Raw genomic sequence first — 19,451 nt, 5'->3', positions numbered from 1 at the left:
CAAGATGGTCACAATTAACTTTGACCATTAGATGTATAATTGGGTGGTGATATTTATTGTATTGACCAAGCTCAAAGTTCAAAATAAAATTTCTTCAACTTTATGACGCATCTTATATTGGCCAAGGTCTAAGTACAAAAGAGATTTTCTCGAACTTTATGACACATCCAAACTATAAAATTTCACATTGAATGGTTATAAATAATTGTAACTTCCTTGTATCAAAGATAAATGGTCTCATTGTATGCAATCCTGTTTTGACGAAGAATAGTTAAAAGGTAAAATGTTAAATAGTTGAAAAGAAATGTGTGTTTTGATAAATTTCTCTAGTGTAAGTGACATTACATAGATGAATGATAACTACGTTAATATTTGAAAAAAAAGATTAGATAAATTTTGTTAAAAGCATTTAATTTTATCAAAATTTAAATTTTAGTTTACTTATTTTTATGACATTATTTATTTTATTACCATTTATTTTTTTTACCCTATTTAGAGTTGTTTTTATTTTTTATTTATTTTATGTTTTCTTTTAAGATAAGCTAAATACGCGCTTATAGTCTTAAATTTGATAAGAATATTAAGCACTAAGAGGCCCTTTCTAAATTTTAATTAATCTTTTTTTTCCTCGCTCCTATTTCTTTACATTAAGGTAAGGAAAGATTTGTAGGAGAGATGGACATGGTCTTCTCTAGCAACTTTATCACCAGAATATAACGAATCATTTTGGTCTTGTTAAATAGATTTAAGAGATAAGAGTTCAGTGGGAGAAAGATCGGAAATTTTTTGAAAGCTACATTCTTTTGTATATACTTGCTGTACGTGTGCATGAGATAATGCAATTTTAAAATATATTGTTTCTTTATATTTTCTGGCCAAAAAAAAAAAAAAAAAGCAAAAGGTAGGCCCAAAAGAACATGATATCAAGTAGTGCGAAAATATATGGAGACTAGTGGATAATCGCATATCAGGATTCGTAACGCCGACCTTAATTAATTGAAAAAAGCTTTGACAATGATAATTATTTTTTCATATTTTCAGTAATAACTTTTTTCATTTTAACTTCCTTTTTCGTTCATGAAGAAGAATTGGATTGTGCATCTATTCTGTACAAAGGATTCAGTTTCTTGGTGATTTATTTTAGGCAAATTGTTTCAGGCGGCGGATACTGCATTTCTACATTTAGGGTCCCTGAGATATAAAGCATTCATCTTAAAGATGGATGCAAATAGGTGGTCCATCTAAAAATACTTGAAGCTATATGTCTAAATGTTTTCTTAATAGAATTATTACTTTTATTTTTCAATTTTTTTTTTATTTTTTTCATATTCATGATCTCCATAATAAAAGATTACGTCCTTAAAAATTAGGCCTAAAAATCCATCTCAAAAACAAACTTTTAAGAGGTGACTCATTTTTACATGGACTCATAGAAACTCTGTCCTTTATTTTAAGGACACGGTTTCCATGTGGCGAAGCCCGCATATGTAGAAATATGGACCTAGTAATAAATCTATTTTTGAGATAGATTTTTGGACTTAATTTTTAAAGACATGTAATATCTAACACGGGGATCATGAATATGAATAAATAGATAAATATTAAAAACTAAAAATAATAATTCTAGTAAGAAAATGATTTTCTATTATTTTTAGATGAAACACCTACTTGCATCATATTTAAGATGGATGCTTTACACGTTTTTGGAGAGCATATGTAGTCATGCGGTCCAGTCCTCATGAAAAAATTTCCCTACTTTAATTTGTTTCGTAACAATTTTATCGCTTTCTCCTGCTGTCTATTTGGTTGTCCGTGGTCCTCTTGTGACCCCTTTAGTGGTTTACCGCCGTTACACTCTTGCTACATAATATTTTCTTATTATCCTTTCTCCCTGATTATCATGTTGCCACGTGCTCGCTTACGTGGTCCTTTCTCTTCCTAATTTATCTTATATGCTTCTCTTACTCATGCCCTTTTACGAGGCAAAATGTTTATATAGGGTTGAAACCTTATATTGTTGAAGTAAGGTGGACCTCAAAAATCTCACTGTAGAGATTGTTCCGGCGGGTTAAAACCTTATATTGTTGAAGTAAGAAGTAAGGTGCACCTACAAAATCCTACTGTGGAGATTGTTCCGGCATGGAAGAAACTTCCAACTTATCATTTTGCCCTTGATATAAATGAACTGATCATTTTGCCTAAATGGATGTAAAGGAAAAAAAAACCCAAGTCTAGAAAATAGTATATCTTGCAACAAATTATCTGGACCGTCTATTTTAAAAATTTTTAAAGGTTTATTGATTTGGAATATTTTTAAAATTTTAACTTTTTAACATAGGATAAAAAGATATTTTTAAGTCATGTTTTTCACGCCGAAACAACATCTCTAAGTAAAACTTATAGGTGCACCTTACTTCTATAGCATAAGTAGGCAACCTTATACAAAACTCTTTGAATGGCATTTCTGCATATGCGATCCAAAAAGTGTAAAGCATCCATCTTAAAGATGCATGCAAATAAGTGTTCCACATAAAAACAATAGAAACTAACCGTCTAAATATTTTCTTACTAGAATTATTATTTTTAATTTTTAAAATCTATTTATTTCTTCATATTCATGAACTCCATGTTGGAGATTACATATCCTTAAAAATTAAATCTTAAAATCCATCTCAAAAATAGATTTATCAAGAGGCCCGCATTTCTACATATGCGGGCTTGGCTGTATAGAAACCGGGTCCTTAATTGATATATTTAATAAATAAAAGTGATATGCCCGTCTTTTAAAGGGAAAAGTTTACATAGAGCTTAGGCTCTAAACAATCAAATTAGAGCATACCTCAAAAATTTTACTAAAATATGTTGTTTGGTGCCTAAATATCATTAAATTGATCATCTCCACATCAAGATGCATGGACTAGACAAAAAAATGGATTTCAAGTTTTTGAAAATAGTGCATCTTGTAATTTTGGACTGTCAATTTTTAAGTTATTCAAGTTTTAATATATTTGTTCGATCTACACTATTTTTGAAGCTTTAAATTTTACAATTAAAAGTAAAAATATATTCTAAGGCTACTCAAAATATTTTCAGTGATGAAACTATATTTCTTGATATTATTTGAAGGTGGCTCTAATTTAATTGTTTAAAGCCTCAGTTCTATTCAAAGTCAAACCGCACCCTTTTTTAAGTAGACCAGGTGGGGTGGTTAGCGGATTATGACCCGAGTCCCTTCTGTAGCAGATAGTAGTTATAATGGGTGTTCTCAATCTCCCATAGCATTTCATTCTCCATAAAAAAAACCCTTTTGATGTGTTCTTATTTTAAAATTAAAAGATAATAAGCATTAGAGGTAATTTTAGAAATCATCTAGATGAGAACAAAGAATTAAGGGTGAGAGCATCTTATCAGAATTCAAACATCATTTCCAATTCTATTGCTCTTGCCAAGTAGGAGTTTAGGGTAAGTAACCCCTAAACCAGTTCAACCGCTATCCATTCCCATAATAATTTATTCCCTTTGGGTTTTGTTCTAAAATTACCTCTAATACTCATCTTTTAAGTTCAAAATAAGAATACATCAAAAGGGTTTCTTTTATGGAGAATGAAAAGCTCTGGGATATTGAGAATGATATATGTTTTCAGTTATATCTGCTTATCAGCTACTCTTCCATAATCATTTAAGATGGCCTCAACGCTCTCCCATTAAGATTTGGAGATTGCCAGTTCCACATGTGGTTCAAGGCTTTTTCTAGTTTTTTTTTTCCGGTAGATCAATGGGGGATTACAGTCCCCTACCTATTTTAGAAATTAGAAATAGTCAGTGATTTCTGAATACATCAGTAGGAATGGAAGCCTAAACCGTTAATAGAGGCTGATGATTTTGATCAGGTTTGGATCGGTTTGAAACAATGATACCGAAAATTATTAATAAATAAATAAATAAAATAAAAATTAAAATAAAGTTTTATGAGGCATGGATTTAGAAGGGGCTTAAAAAATCATTTGGTGAGCTTAGGATACAACGAAAAAAATATATATATAATGGGAGTTTTAAGGGGACACCATGCTGAGACCTATATCATCTTGGAACCGGTTTGGTCTTGACCAATTCCCATCCGATGAAAATTGCCGCGTTTTAAAACACTGGTTTTGCTTACTTGGGGCAAACACCAAACATTCCAATGGCTAAATACATAAAGAAATTAAGGATACAAATTATTCCTGAATTCAGTGAAATTTCAAACGAAGGAAATTAAAAAGCAAACCATTTTATTAGAACTTTCAAGCTAACTGCATTTTGGAGTTGAGCAAAACTTCACCCATAATTTTAATTCTAAATGCTAATTTTATTAATATCACACATAAGCTACTCATTCCCGAGCATACCAGAGGAACCTTCACATACAATAAATTTGTTGTTCGTTCAGAATTTTTCCAAATAAGAAAAAGTTGAGAAAAAAAATGGTAACTATATTTCGAGTGAAGTGCTATGAAGGAGAGTTGCACATACAAGACATGGTCGAATTATGTTGGGATTTAAATCTACTTTATGTACATGTTGGGCAAGCTTAAAATTCATGCTCCAAGAAGGGAAGACAGCCAAATTCCTAATGATACAATGCCAATTGTTGCAAAAGCCTGCCCAATCTCATAGCCAAAGCTCTGTTGCTCTGGCTGAACACTCTGCCAATCCGTTTTCCTATCAAACGAGGAAAATAACACGTGAGCTTGATACTAAAGTGTAAAATACCTTATAAGAGAAATCAATTGTTCATCTTTACATATTATCGACAGTAAGGACACCAATGCATTTTGATTGCTATCGCTGATTATTTTCAATAACATATCAAACTTTTCAGTAGTTTTGTACATAAAAAGAGAACAAAAAGAAAGGACAACATTATGGACCCTGGGAGAAGGCGACAATATGAGATTCTATTGACCAATTTAACAGAAATTATATAACTCATGTTGGTGACAATGCTAAGCTATCTATAAAATTAATTAGTAAAAATTTGATTATGAAACCCAAGACAAGATGGGCAATAGTAAAGCTTTCCTTTCACCAATTTAGAAAAAATTCATAATCCCCTGTTTGTTGATGGCAACATCATCATTATCTATTGACCAATTCAGCACAAAAATAAAGTTGCAAGAAGAAAACGATAAATATGATAATCATCAACTTTGTGGAAATCACATACTTCATATCAATAGTGATGATGTCAATATTGTTAAAATTCACCAATTTGGCAAGAGAAAACCAAGACATGACTATAAAATGATACAACTCTATCACAAAAGTTAGAAGAAATCGCATACCCTAGGTCTGCAATAACAATGCTGATATTATCTTGGGAACGCCGGTCCTGCAAAGTCATCAAATTATGGTCAGCCCAGAAGGTAAAATGATATTCTGAGATTACAAGGTAAAGATACGAGTGTATGAAATTAATTTTAACAAAGCTCTTTACCAAAATTAATAACAGAAGGGACAACATTGATAACATTATGAATATATGTGCAAGAATTGAGGAATACCAAAGCTTCTTGAGCAAGCGCCTCACAAGCCAACTGCAATTTAAGTGCAAGAAAGTTAAGAAAGGGTCCATAGATCATATGATCATAGAAGAAGTCAAAGGACAAATGAAAAGCTAATCATGCACCTGAACATCACCGTGCTGGCAGAGTTGATTTCTGACAAATTTCACTGCATCTGAGCTGAAAAATAGAGAATATATTTCAAATGCAGTACTAGTTCTCCAGTCTCAGCAAATTTCTTCTTTGGACAACTACCCTGTTCTCATATTTCACATGCATAAAAACTAAGCAGAGATCTATTAGCTCATAATCTTATTTGTGAATAAAAAACAGAGAGAGAGAGAGAGAGAAAGAGAGATGGGAGGGGGGGAGAGAGAGAGAGAGAGAGAGAGAGAGAGAGAAACCAGCTCATGTAGTCCCATAGGCCATCGGAAGCAAGCAATATAAATTCTGCATCAGACCCAAGAGATACTTGGTATATATCTGGGGCAGCAGTAACCCAATCACCATTGATTTTTAATCTGCCATGGAACAAGAATGACACACTTAGAATCACTCTGTTCCCTAAATAATCTTATGGAATTGAGTAGAAGAACGTGTAGCTTTGTGGGAAATGCATTACCGAGAAATAAATTTCCTGGTCCATCGTCCGTCCTCAATTCCTTTCTCCAACATCCTTTTTAACAAAAAAGACACATGCGTCATGATATGCTTGGTCAGCTTGAAATAATTTGATTTAATTGCAGAATAGACTGATGTTTCAAGTATTAAAGGGATTTAAAATGATGAGGCAAGAAAGGAAAGTACAAGGCACGAACTCATTCTTCTTTGTCTTGAAACGGATGTCCCCGAAAGCACGGGATATAGAAATGTCCCCACAAATTCGCCCGTTGACAATCTAAAGAGAGCTTTAGTTATATGTATCTTCTAAGAAACCAAATTAAACAAAAATAACAGTATTCTTAAATAACATGAACTGGAACAATATCAATAGAAAAGTCGATAAAGCACTTAAATCCTGCGAACTTATAGCTCCAATCAAGTATATCTGCCTTGTGTCATGAGAATGAGAATCAAACTTTAGACAATAAGTTCTAGCATGTGTAATTCAGTTCCAAACACAATGACATATACTTCAAAAGAATATCAGATGCATTTATTGCCATGTCGTAACTCTAGAACTAGCAAGGTCAAAAGACATTTCCACCTAAAGGAACAAGAAAGAATCTTGAAAAGGCCTCAAAACTTTTATATGGGGAGAAGAAAATCAGAGGTAACGCATGTTGCATAAAAGCAAACCATGTTCCATCAAGCCATTGGGTTAACAACACTAAAAATATATCCAGTCTGCTCATAAAGGAATGCTGAAAGGCATTCCAAATGATGCAACATAAATGTCAACATCATCATCCAACCCTTGTCCCAATTATTTGGAGTTGGCTGATGCAATATACATATAACTATTAAAATTTATATGCTAGTTCTAACTTGTGATGAAAACCCATGTTGCTATTCCCACTTAAAGGCTGGCGGCAAGACAAGCCATGCCAAATTTGACATTCCTGGACAAGTTTTGGTGTACATATCAACGACATTGTTGACAATAGCAGTCCCTTAAATTGTTAGATTTGGTGGTAATAAGGTGTGGTTATCTATTGGACATCATGATATTTTTGAAACGCACCATACGCAGCCATAATATATAGTATATAACAGTAAAATGTACAAGGGCTTATACTGTCTAGATGTAAATAGAGAGGTGATTTTTCCAATTTTGCATGCATTTGTTGTCATTTTCCAAGTAAAAAGAACATTAGTCATTTTTCTTAAGTGATAAAAGCATTGCAGAAAAAAGTATTCCTGAAACAAATATGGAGAACAAGAAACATACCCATCCACCTGCTTCTCTTATTCTCCTAATCTCTTCGAGAGAAACTCTATTGTTTCCATAAGGACGATGAGAACTCGTCAACACTTCAGCTTTCCCAGAGCGGGAAAGAGCCTAGTAATAGTACACAAAAACATACACATATATTGAATCACAGAATATGAACAACCACCTTAGACTAAGTAAATTAGGTAAAGAATAGAGAAAGTGGTAGATTTGGTGGAAAAGATCACCCAATGAGATATTCAATGGTAGAACTTGGCAATTTGAGTTGTTAAATCCATACCACGCATGAGTCACCAACATGAGAGATTATCAGCATGTCATTACCCACAAATACCACTGTAGCAGTTGAACCAGATTCATCTTCCTTCCCCTTTTCTTCAAGCCTGTGAAAGAACATTGACTAAAGCTTAGAACATAAGAAAGGTAAATGATCTCAACTGAAAAAATAATAGCAAGCCGATTGAAAACGAATGAGAAGACTAAAGGTTCCTATTTATCAGAGATTCTCAAATAGATTGGATTGGAAATTTGGAATTGCATAACTTTTCTGGCACATAAACCTTTACCAATTTAGTAGTTTCATATCAGCTTTGAAGAAAGCATCTTCAAATGCTTCCCTAATAGCAACATAATCTTTGCCACTCAAGAGCAAACCATCTTGTAAAGATGTCACACATTCCTTGTACAGTTCATCCCTACAGTAAATAAAAGGTCAGATCGGGCATGAAAAATAGACGAGTAATTATTCCCAGCTAAAACAGTCCTTCAAAGGGAAGGGCAGCAGTGAACAATGTACACTTTCTTACGATATGCTAATTGATTGGTTTACAAAATATGGGAGCAGTTGGGAACCAATTAATAGTTAAGCTGTGATACCATCTGATGCTGGGAGCTTTAGTTGTTTGATAACATATCCTCAGTTATGTTATGAAAGCATCCGAAATTAAGTGATAAAAACTTCAGTAACTGAGTTATATATCATCTTTATTAGACATTGTTTACAGTGCAAATCAGGACGATCTCAAGATGAGAATCGACCGGATCCGAACCACAAACTAATTTTTTATAAGAGTGATAGAGAGTGGGAACAATCAAATTCTGATATGAGGCCAGATCTACTAAAAAATGAACAGATTTGCTCTCAGATCAGTGGCAGAGCCACATCAATCAGAAATGAGAAATACTACATAAAATGTAATAAAACTAATTTAATTCTAATAAAAATAAATAAATAAAAGAAAATACATGCAAAAAGAGTAAAAAAAAATACCAGACTCGGTGAAATGGCCTAGAACTCCTGAGGCTTCAAGGCCTCGCCTGTATCAGAACGACTGAGTTTATGTCGTGTGTCCTCTTTGTATCTCTTCAATGTTGGTTGAAAGGTTTTTTTAGATCTAATCTAAGCTTAGGATTTGATAAGGTTTTTCCTAGATCTAGGGTTTCTCACAAGTTTTCTCTGAAGGCTCTCTTTTTTCCAGCTTTCACTCTCTCTCTTGGGCTCTCTCTATCTCTCAGATTTACTGGCCTACTGGTTAACAAGTCCAACCTTAAATGGGTCAAAAAATGTGCTTATATAAAAGCTCAAATCGTACCATAATGGATATATACCAGATTTGCCAGCCAAATTTCCATTTTGGGGGTCAAAGGGAGCCCAAATATGACCAAAATTAGCAGCTTCAGGTTTTGGGGTGATTCGCATGTTTTTGTGATATTGCCTACCAAAAGTCAGGTAAAAATAAGTTGTTTTGCTATTTTTACTTGATTTATTACTAAAACAATGATCTTGCAGGATTCTGGATCACAGGGATCACGAACTACAATGGTCTATGGTTCGGGGTTTTTTGGATTAGTGTGATCTTAAGGGTTCAAGAATATCACATAATTTGTCAGTTTTAAAAATAGGGTGTTTACATACATAATAAGATACTCAGCCTACTCAAATGTGATTCATAGATAATCTAAAGAGGAAACATGAATTAAGGATTATCTCATAATATTAATTAAGGATTAAAACATGAATAAATCAACAAAAAGTCAACGACCGGTTTGGAGACATAAGAGGAAGACCATCTATACCAATGAGTGTCGTAAGGCCTAGCTCCGTGTTTGAGCATTAACCAAATAAACAAATGTCCAGAATATTTTTACCACAAAAAGATAAACCATCATATACAATTCACTCAAAATAACATAAGTACTTACAAATCCTCTACTACCGTATTGTCCAGATCATCACGAATAAGATATATCATTGTAGTGATCTCCATGTACATCATTCGAAAGTGAAGAATGGACGAGTGTGATAAGAAATAAAAGCCGTGCAACATAGAATTAGTCACAGGGATATCGGACACAATAATTGTTGAACATGATGAATCATGGGTGTCTCGAAACACATGAGTTTAGAATAACATACACTCAATTACGAGGAGGGACGAGTCATTGAGTATTAGTCTTTGTAGAACAAACAACAAAAATGGCTATATGCACTTTACTGACCTTCAAGAACAACTAATTCAGAAACTATGTTGCAATCATCTGAGTATGGGGAATAAAATCAGGAGTTAAATCAAAGAAATTGCCAAATCCCGTAAGAAAAGATACAGACATGCCATATAAAACAAACAAAATAAAAAAATTCAACCACAGGATTACAAGAGATAAAAATGATAATTAGTGAAATACTAATCGGTAATTCAGTACCATCAATACTAGGGTTTTTTCGATTGTGAAGTAGAGAGAGAGAGAACTGATGAATTGAACAGAGGAACCAGCATGGAGAGAGAGACCTGAGGAATTGGACAGAGGAGAAACCGGCATGGCCATCAAAGACGGCAGCATAGGCAAAGGAATCAAAAGCATTTGGCTTTACAACGACGTCATCTTCCATCTCAGAGCGAGGGCCCTGCACACTGCTCCACCCCCACTTTATGCCCCCTGCAACCGCAATGGTGGGATGGGCTTCAGCGGCCGCAATTGTTGCAGAGGGGCGAGAGAGAAAGGCCTTCTTCTTGGTCTCAAAAGCATTTGGCTTTACAACGACGTCATCTTCCATCTCAGAGCGAGGGCCCTGCACACTGCTCCACCCCCACTTTATGCCCCGTGCAACCGCAATGGTGGGATGGGCTTCGGCGGCCGCAATTGTTGCAGAGGGAAGAGAGAGAAAGGCCTTCTTCTTGGTCATCAGGCAGGTGCTCCTCAGCACCAGCCCTTGGCTCACCAAAGCCATCTCTGTCTCTCTTATTTCTCTCTCTTAATGGAGGACGGTGCACCAGAGCCACCACCCTCTTCTCTCTCTACTTATTTTCTCTCTCTCTCTCTCTCTCTCTTATCTGCGCGAGGGGAGGGGAGAGCAGCACGGCCACCAGCCTTTTCTTTCTCTCTCTACATTTGAAAGGCCTCCCGCCCTTTCAACGAATGACATTCTCGCCTTCCAAATTCTCCATCCAAGGATAAGGGATGTAATGGTAACTCAAAGAAAGATTAAGGATAAAATAGAGATTTTACATTTCCAGTGATCTTAACCGCCCATTTATTAGGTTCGGCAGTGATAGAGAAAGAGCGGGAACCAAATCCAAGGCATGATACCGCGCCCTCGCGGGTTTCACACAGATACAAGTATACGAGAAATTTAGTTTTGGGTGCGAGGCTCTAAACAATCACAATGGAGCGCGTCTTCAAATAGCGTCGAGAGAAATGTGGTAGTCTTAAAATATATTTTTATTTTTACTTATAAATTTTAAAGCTTAAAAAATAATGGAGATGAAACATATATATGAAAAGTTGAAATCTTGAAAATTGATGGTCTAAAAGTACATTACAAGATGTACTATTTCCAAAACTTGAATTACCTTTTTTTTTTTTTTTTTTCTCATGTCCATGGATCTTGAGGTTCACATGATCAATTTAAGGATATTTGGACATGAAAACAAACCTGTTCTAGTGAAATTTTTTAGGTGTCTCTTAATTTGATTGTCTGAACTTTTTTCTTTACTTTTAGCACAAGAAGGTCACATTTAATGTTGTTTTGCCACATTTTGAATTGGTTACTTGTAAATGTGTCATTGACTAGATTCAAATTTTAAAAAAGAAGGTGTGGTTTATTTAGAGCCAAGGCTCTAAACAATCAAAATAAAATACACCTTCAAATAGTATCGAGAAATGTGGCTTCAATATTGGAAATCGTTGCGATAGCTTTTATATATTTTCATCTTTAATTATAAAATTTAAAGCTTAAAAAATAGTGTAGATTGAGTAAATCTATGAAAATCTTGAAAATTGACGGTCCAAAAATACGTTACAAGATGTACTATTTTCAAAACATGAAATCCATTATTTCTCCTATCCATGCATCTTGATGTCGCGATGATCAATTTGATGATATTTAGGCATCAAAACAACTTCATCTAGTGAAATTTTTGAGGTGGGCTCTAATTTGATTATTTAGAGCCTCAGCTTTATATAAACTTTTTCTTAAAAAAAAAGAAGCTAATACCTTGAAGAAAAAAAAAAAAAAAAAGCTAACTCCTAGTCTACTTGAAAAAATGGGTAGGGGCCGATCTTCCCTACCCAATTACCCAAAAAAAACCTTTAAAAAAAGTCTCAAATTTCATGTCACACCCAATGCTATCCAATTTGACATCTAATGGTTAAAAGTAATTGTGGTCTCCTTGTAATAATGAATGGGGATTGTATACAATGAGACAATTTACTTTTACTACAAGGTTGTTACAATTATTGATAACCGTTCAATATGAAATAGCTCGAGTGTGTTACAAAATTCGAGAAAATATATTTAGAAGTTTGAGTTTAGTCAATGGAATAAATGCAACCACTTAATTTCACATCCAATGATCAAGATTAATTGTGACCACATTGTATTAAAGGTAAATGGTCTCATTCTATATTTTTCATAAAGATAAACAGTTTCATAGACTATTCACTTTTGATACAAAGATCACAATTAATCTTGACCAATAGATGTCAAATTGGATGGTTGTATTTGTTCTGTTGACCCAACTCCAAGTTCAAAATAAAGTTTTTTGGACTCTGTAACACACCTAAGTTGTCAAATTTCACATTAGATGGTTTGAAATAGTTGTGACCTCCTTGAACTAAAAATAAATGATCTCATTATATATGATGCCATATTTTAAAGCTTGTTTATGTCTTCTTATATCCCCCTCGTATCCACATCATGTGAATCCTTACTTTAACTTTTTTGTTTTTTAATATTTTTCGAGATTAACGATCTAATGATCCGATACAGATTTGTTGGGAGCATGACCTACCCCACTAGATCTTAAAACATTGAATAGTATCATAGCTATAGTTTGGACCAGTGTTTAAAAAAATGCCGAGTCGAACCGGACTCGCCCGGTTCGACTTAGGAATCACCATAGAGGGATCGAATCGCTGTAAAAAACGGGAATCGTCCGATTCTAGAGAGAACCGGACGATTCTGCACAGTGATTCGCAGATTCACTGTACGGAATCGGCGAGTCCCGTGAAGAACACGGGTTGCACAGTGTTCTTCACGGGATTCTTCGAAATTCGTCATTTTTTGATCATTTTTCTTGTTTTTTTTGGCATGTGATCTAATTTGCAGGCTGTAAACAACTTTATTCAGCTTTTACACGGATTAAATGGTTGAAAAATTTGGTGTTTTTGGATCACGAAACTTGCATTTTTAAGGTTTTCACCTTTCTTTGTGTTTCATGCCAAATAGGGCATGAATCTTTCAAAATTTGTAGGCATTTTGATCGTAAAGCTGTGCATCAAAACCTTTTGTTACTAATTTGTGATAATCGTTGAGAAAAACAGAGGTTTTTGGAGATTGAAGGCTTCGGTTCACAAAATCAGGTAAGAAGTTTGGGTTTTTTTTTTTTTCCGCCATATGATTAATTTCACAGCATATTTTGAAGATAATGAGTTCAATTTGTAGGGTTTTTAATCTTTATTGTGTCTATTATAATTTAAAATTTTCAATTTTATGTAATTTGGTCAATTACAGCATGAAATTTGATATGAATACAGAGATGTCTGCGGAACCAGAATTCCGCTGTTTGTTTTTTTTTTTTCCGCCTTTTGATTTTTTTTCATGATATATTATAAATAATGTGTTAAAAATTTAGGGTTTTGATTCTTTATATTGTTGTTTATCAGAAAATGTACTCAATTGGATGTAATTTATTCACTTAGAGGTGGATTTTTGAGTTAAAATGGTTTATGTAAGATGGCTCTGTGAAGAACAGATTTTTTTTTTTTTTTTTTTTGTTTTTGTTTTTTTTTTGTAATCCATGATCGAATTTTTTGTAATACTTGATCGATTTTTTTGTAATCCATGATCGAATTATTATTATTATTTTTTTTTGTAATCCATGATAGAAATTTTTGTTTTTTTTTTTTTTTGTAACCCATGATAGAATTTTTTGTAATCCATGATCGAATTTTTTGTAATCCATGATCGAAATGTTTGTTTTTTTTTTTCTTGTAATCCATGATCGAATTTTTTGTTTTTTTTTTTGTTTTGTAACCCATGATAGAATTTTTTGTAATCCATGATCGAATGTTTTGTAATCCATGATCGAAATGTTTGGTTTTTTTTTGTAATCCATGATCGAATTTTTTGTTTTTTGTTTTTTTTGTAACCCATGATAGAGTTTTTTGTAATCCATGATTGAATTTTTTGTAATCCATGATCGAATTGTTTTTTTCTTTTATTGTAATCCACGATCGAATTTTTTGTTTTTTTTTGTTTTTTTGTTTTTTGTAATCCATGATCGAATTTTATGTAATCCATGATCGAATTTTTTGTAATCCATGATAGAATTTTCTGTAATCCATGATCGAATTTTTTGTAATCCATGATCGAAATGTTTGTTTTTTTTTCTTGTAATCCATGATCAAATTTTTTGTTTTTTGTTTTTTTTGTAACCCATGATTGAATTTTTTGTAATCCATGATCGAATTGTTTTTTTCTTTTTTTGTAATCCACGATAGAATTTTTTGTTTTTTTATGTTTTTTTTTTTTTTTTTGTAATCCATGATCGAATTTTTTGTAATCCATGATCGAATTTTTTGTAATCCATGATCGAATTTTTTGTAATCCATGATCGAATTTTTTGTAATCCATGATCGAATTTTTTGTAATCCATGATTGAATTTTTTGAAAATTTGTGATTTTTTTTTTTAATCCATGATCGAATTGTTTTTTGTAATCCATGATTGAATTTTTTGAAAATTTGTGATTTTTTTTTTTAATCCATGATCGAATTTTTTTTTGTAATCCATGATTGAATTTTTTGAAAATTTGTGATTTTTTTTTTAATCCATGATCGAATTTTTTGAAAATTTGTTATTTTTTTTTTTTAATCCATGATCGAATTTTTTTTTGTAATCCATGATCGAATTTTTTGAAAATTTGCTGTACTTTTTTTATTTATTTCTTTTTATCCATGATCGAATTTTTTGAAAAATGATGATTTTCCAAAAAGATGTGAAAATCGTGATAAGGTTTTGATTATCATGATGTATTAAACCCAATTTTTAATTTTTATTGTTTGAGTTTGCTGTACTTTTTTTTTTCCATGATCGAATTTTTTGAAAAATGATGATTTTCCAAAAAGATGTGAAAATCGTGACAAGGTTTTTATTATCATGAGGTATTAAACCGTATTTTAAATTTTTATTGTTAAAGTTTTTGTTGAAAAAATTGTATGTTGATAGATTATTTATGCAAAAAAAATGCATGTTATTATATTTTTAATGCAAAACTATATTTTTTTTATCTGTTCATGGATTTTTTAGTTGGAATGACTGATGTTAGCTGGCTCTGTGAAGAATTGTTTTTATTATTAATTTTTTAATGCAAAAAATGTATGTTCTTGATAATTGAGTTGTAGCCATGTTTGGAGCTTGCATTTTGTATTATATTATCCTGAATGTTTGTAATTGATATATACGAAAATATTATTGTCAATAAAGGTATTTTGCAATAACAAATAACAACAAATATGACTACATGAACTACTGCAACATATGATCACTACACATGCTTGATTATTTTTCTTTTTGAACTGTCAAGTTAATTTTATACTTTTTACATCTTAAAACAGTTGAATCATGTCAAGATCTGCAGAAGACCCTGCATGGCAACATGGGGTCAGACTTGATCCCAACAAAAAAGACAAAATTATTTGTAATTACTGTCAAAGAGTGATAAGTAGTGGGGTACATAGGTTCAAGCAATACTTGGCAGGGGTTAAGGGAGAAGTTTCTGCATGCACTAGTGTCCCTAGTAATGTAAAAAAATAGATGGCGGCAATTCTTAATGCTAACAAAGGTAAAAAAAATTGCCAAACATAGGATGAATGAGGAGATAGCTAGTTTATATACACCATCAAGCATGAATGATGCAGAAGAGCAATATAATAATGACCTAGAAGAGCAATATAATAATGAGCTGGACATGGCCACAAGATTGAGTTTACATGAACAATATCAAAGGGAACGTGGGTTTAGAATGCCCGGTGGGTCTAGCTCAGACATGCATGGTGGGCCTAGCTCAGATATGCATGGTCGGCCTAGCTTAGATATGCATGGCGGGCCCAGCTCGAGCATGTATGGCGGGTCCAGCTCAAATATGTATGGAGGGGTTGGTGGCAATATGTATCAAGGAGAATCAGATGTTGAAGAAATTGTTTTTAGGTTATCCTAGAAGAGCCAGTATTGCAGGTCATGGTCGTAAAGACCAATTTCTCTCAAAGCCTAAGTCACAACAGATGACCCTAAAAGGCATAGTTAAAGGTACAAGAAACATGTTAGGGAGATATGTTGGTAAATGGTTCTACGATAAAGGGATTCCCTTTGATGCAGCCAATAACCCATATTTTCCACTTATGGTCAGTGCAATCCAGAGAGTCGGGCCCGGGGTAAAACCCCCGACGACATATGAGCTCAGTGGGCCAATATTAGATGAAGAGGTGGAGGAAGTTAAAAAGTGGATTGAAGAATATAAACAGAGTTGGCCAAGGACATGCATTACTCTCATGAGTGATGGTTGGTTGAATAAAGTTAGCAAAAATGAGTTTTTAAACTTCTTGGCCTATTCCCCAAAAGGTACAGCTTTTTTTTCTAGCAAAGACGTATCGGGGACGAAGAAGGATGCAAACTTCTACGTACGACAAAATGATCAGATAGTGGAGCAGGTGGGAGATAAGCATGTAGTCCAGTTTATTACGGACAATGCGCGTGCATGTGTTTCTGCGGGCAGCAAGTTGATGGATAAGAGGAAGCATCTAGTATGGACCCCGTGTGCTGCACACAACATCGATCTTATGTTAGAGGAGATCGGTGAGATCAAAATTGTGAAGGAGACTCTAGAGGAAGCAAGGTTGGTGTTGAGATTTATATACAACCACTTTAAAATTTTATTTCTGTTTAGAGAACACTCTAAGAAAAAAGAAATAATCAGGCCTGCCATAACCCGCTTTGCGAATGATTACTTAGCTGTGGACTCCATTCGAGAATCTGAAGGTGCATTAAAGAGATTGTTTACCTATGAAGAGTGGTTAAATGACCGCCTCTCGAAGTCCAGTACCGATATAAAAGTGGACAACATAGTCTCAAATGGGCGGTTCTGGTCTCACTGTTTCAGTGTTGTAGTGGCCACTGCCCCTTTGGTCACGGTGTTAAGAATGGTGGATGCTAACAAGAAAGCTACCATGGGTATCCTTTATGAAGGTATTGAGAGGGCAAAATCAGCTATTGGGGAGAAGTGTAATTTTGCTAGCAAAGTGATCGAGATTATAGAGAGGAGGTGAAACAGCAAATTTGGACGTCTAATTCATTATGCTGGTAAATATATATTTATATCATTACAATGTTTCAGTTTAAATCAATTTTTTATGAAATTGTAAATGACATTTTTCTACCTATATATTTTGTAGGTTACTACTTCAACCCAAAACTTTTCTATTTGACACCTGAACAACCCCACAAGATTATGGAAGGGGTCAGATACATTATTGCAAAGTTGGAGAGAAGCCATCGAAACCAAGTAGCAGCAATACAAGAGGTATTATTTAATGTTTGGGTAAAAACTTTATTGAGTTGTTATATTTGTGAGGAATAATGCACCAAAATGTAACATATTTGTTTTAGCTTGCTATGTATAGGGATGCAATAGGATCCTTCGGAATTAGACTTGCCAGGAATTCTCGAACTATGATGGATTCAGGTTATCCCCTCGCTAATATTTTGTTCATTCATATATTTAATCTTATGAATTGTTCTTGCCCTTACAATGCTTTTTGCATTTTAATCCAACTGAATGGTGGGAGATATATGGTACTGATGTACCTCACCTAAAGAGGATAGCAATCAAGGTGCTCTCCTAGACATGTTCTGCTACTGGCTGTGAGCGCAACTGGAGTACGTTTCAATGATTGAATACTACTAGGAGGAATCGACTCGCTTTTGAGAAGCTTCATAAACTAGTCTACGTTCATTATAATTTAAACCTCAGAGAGCGACAAATAAGAAGGAAGCTTGAAGACTATGGGCCGATAAACTTAGACACAATATTTGTCACAGACATAGCAGACCAATGGGTAGTAGAAGAGGAGGAGCCAGTGTTGCACAAGAGAGCGTTCCTTGAGGCTATCGGTGATGAAGATCTTGAAGAAAGTGATGAGCAGTATGAAAGAGGAAGCAGCCAGCCAACGTATCCACAATTCGTCGGAGATGTCGGTGATATTGCACCTAATGAGGGAGAGTGGGAAGGGGGTCTAAGAGAAAATGAGAGAGATGATGATTCTGAGGCCACCTATCCCAGCCATATTATTCACATATCGAGTCACAACAGCAACAGTGTAGGGATGAGCACGACAGTGCAGGTGAGCATGAAGGATGGACAAGCTTCGGGGATTTTGGATTGGGAACACAACAAAACACTAATACTCAGGGATTTGGGAATAGTCAGACGCCTGCTAATATCGATGATTCGTTTTTAGATCGAATCAATGAATTGTCAAACGAATTCAATCAATGGCACCAGCGTGACCAAGAAGAACAACAACGTCATCTGTCATTTTATTTTTAGACCGTATGTTACTAATTTTATGCTTTATTGTAGTCCATGTATGTTGATATACTTATTCCATGATAATTCTATGTTTATCCTTTTGTGTGATGTAAATTAAATGCTGAATGGCGGTTCATGCAGGGAAAGAACATATCAATATTCGCATATTCATTCAAAAACATGAAAATTCTTAATGGAGTACCCTCATTTTTAATTGAATTCCTAAAAAACAATATTTATAATGAATTTTAATAATTTTTTCGGATTTTTTTGAAGCTTTATTATGACCGATTCACCCGATTCCCGATCCGGATCTCTGATTCGTCGATCCGGATCGGTTTTTTGGGTGCCCGATCCGGGTCACCGATCCGTTTTTTAAACCATTGGTTTGGACCAAAGGTTTAAAAAACGGATCGATGACCCGGATCGGGCTTTCAAAAAACCGATCTGGATCGGCGAATCGGCGATCCGAATTGGGAATTGGGTGAATTGGTCAGAATAAAGCTTAAAAAAAATTCGAAAAAATTATTAAAATTCATTATAAATATTGTTTTTTAGGAATTCAATAAAAAATGAGGGTACTCCATTAAGAATTTTCATGTTTTTGAATGAATATGGGAATATTGATATGTTCTTTCCCTGCATGAACCGCCATTCAGCATTTAATTTACAGTATTTCGTGCTCATCCCTACACTGTTGCTGTTGGGACTCGATATGTGAATAATATGGCTGGGATAGGGTGGCCTCAGAATCATCATCTATCTCATTTTCTCTTTGAATAATATGGATTAAAAAAAAAAATAAACAAATTTTCAAAAAAATCAATCATGGATTAAAAAAAAAATCACAAATTTTCAAAAAATTCTATCATGGATTACAAAAAAAAATTCGATCATGGATTAAAAAAAAAAAATCACAAATTTTCAA

General features: G+C 33.9%; 1 protein-coding gene across 4 annotated transcripts; it reads right to left on the bottom strand.

Moving 5' to 3' along the window:
* Positions 1 to 4,327: 4,327 nt before the first annotated feature.
* Positions 4,328 to 10,716, bottom strand: TAP38 (thylakoid-associated phosphatase 38). 4 transcript variants are annotated; one of them, XR_016060791.1, is made up of 11 exons: positions 10,227 to 10,716; positions 8,004 to 8,132; positions 7,718 to 7,820; positions 7,435 to 7,545; positions 6,351 to 6,441; positions 6,166 to 6,219; positions 5,948 to 6,064; positions 5,669 to 5,723; positions 5,544 to 5,576; positions 5,325 to 5,371; positions 4,328 to 4,701 (listed from the first exon to the last, which is right to left on the bottom strand). XR_016060791.1 is itself a non-coding variant. In XM_006844859.4 (11 exons), the coding sequence occupies exons 1-11, from the start codon at positions 10,664 to 10,666 to the stop codon at positions 4,578 to 4,580; spliced, it is 1,293 nt and encodes a 430-aa protein (XP_006844922.1). In that variant the 5' UTR covers positions 10,667 to 10,716; the 3' UTR covers positions 4,328 to 4,577. The 4 variants fall into 4 exon arrangements, 2 of the variants coding, with proteins under 2 accessions (XP_006844922.1, XP_088729964.1); XM_006844859.4 differs by having other exon boundaries at positions 6,362 to 6,441; XR_016060792.1 differs by lacking the exon at positions 8,004 to 8,132.
* Between the last annotated feature and the right edge of the window lie 8,735 nt (positions 10,717 to 19,451).

This window comes from Amborella trichopoda, chromosome 1, assembly GCF_054954075.1.
Source record: "Amborella trichopoda isolate Santa Cruz 75 chromosome 1, AtrichopodaSantaCruz75HAP2 v2.0, whole genome shotgun sequence".
Classification (NCBI taxonomy): domain Eukaryota; kingdom Viridiplantae; phylum Streptophyta; class Magnoliopsida; order Amborellales; family Amborellaceae; genus Amborella; species Amborella trichopoda.
This window is presented reverse-complemented; position numbering and strand designations above follow the sequence as displayed.

Coding starts and splice junctions, on each gene's coding strand:
- TAP38 (XM_006844859.4), bottom strand. CDS start 10,666: ATGGCTTTGGTGAGCCAAGGGCTGGTGCTGAGGAGCACCTGCCTGATG. Junction 8,133..10,226: donor TCCTCTGTCCAATTCCTCAG/GTCTCTCTCTCC, acceptor TATTTACTGTAG/GGATGAACTGTACAAGGAAT. Junction 7,546..7,717: donor ATGTTGGTGACTCATGCGTG/GTATGGATTTAA, acceptor TACTATTACTAG/GCTCTTTCCCGCTCTGGGAA.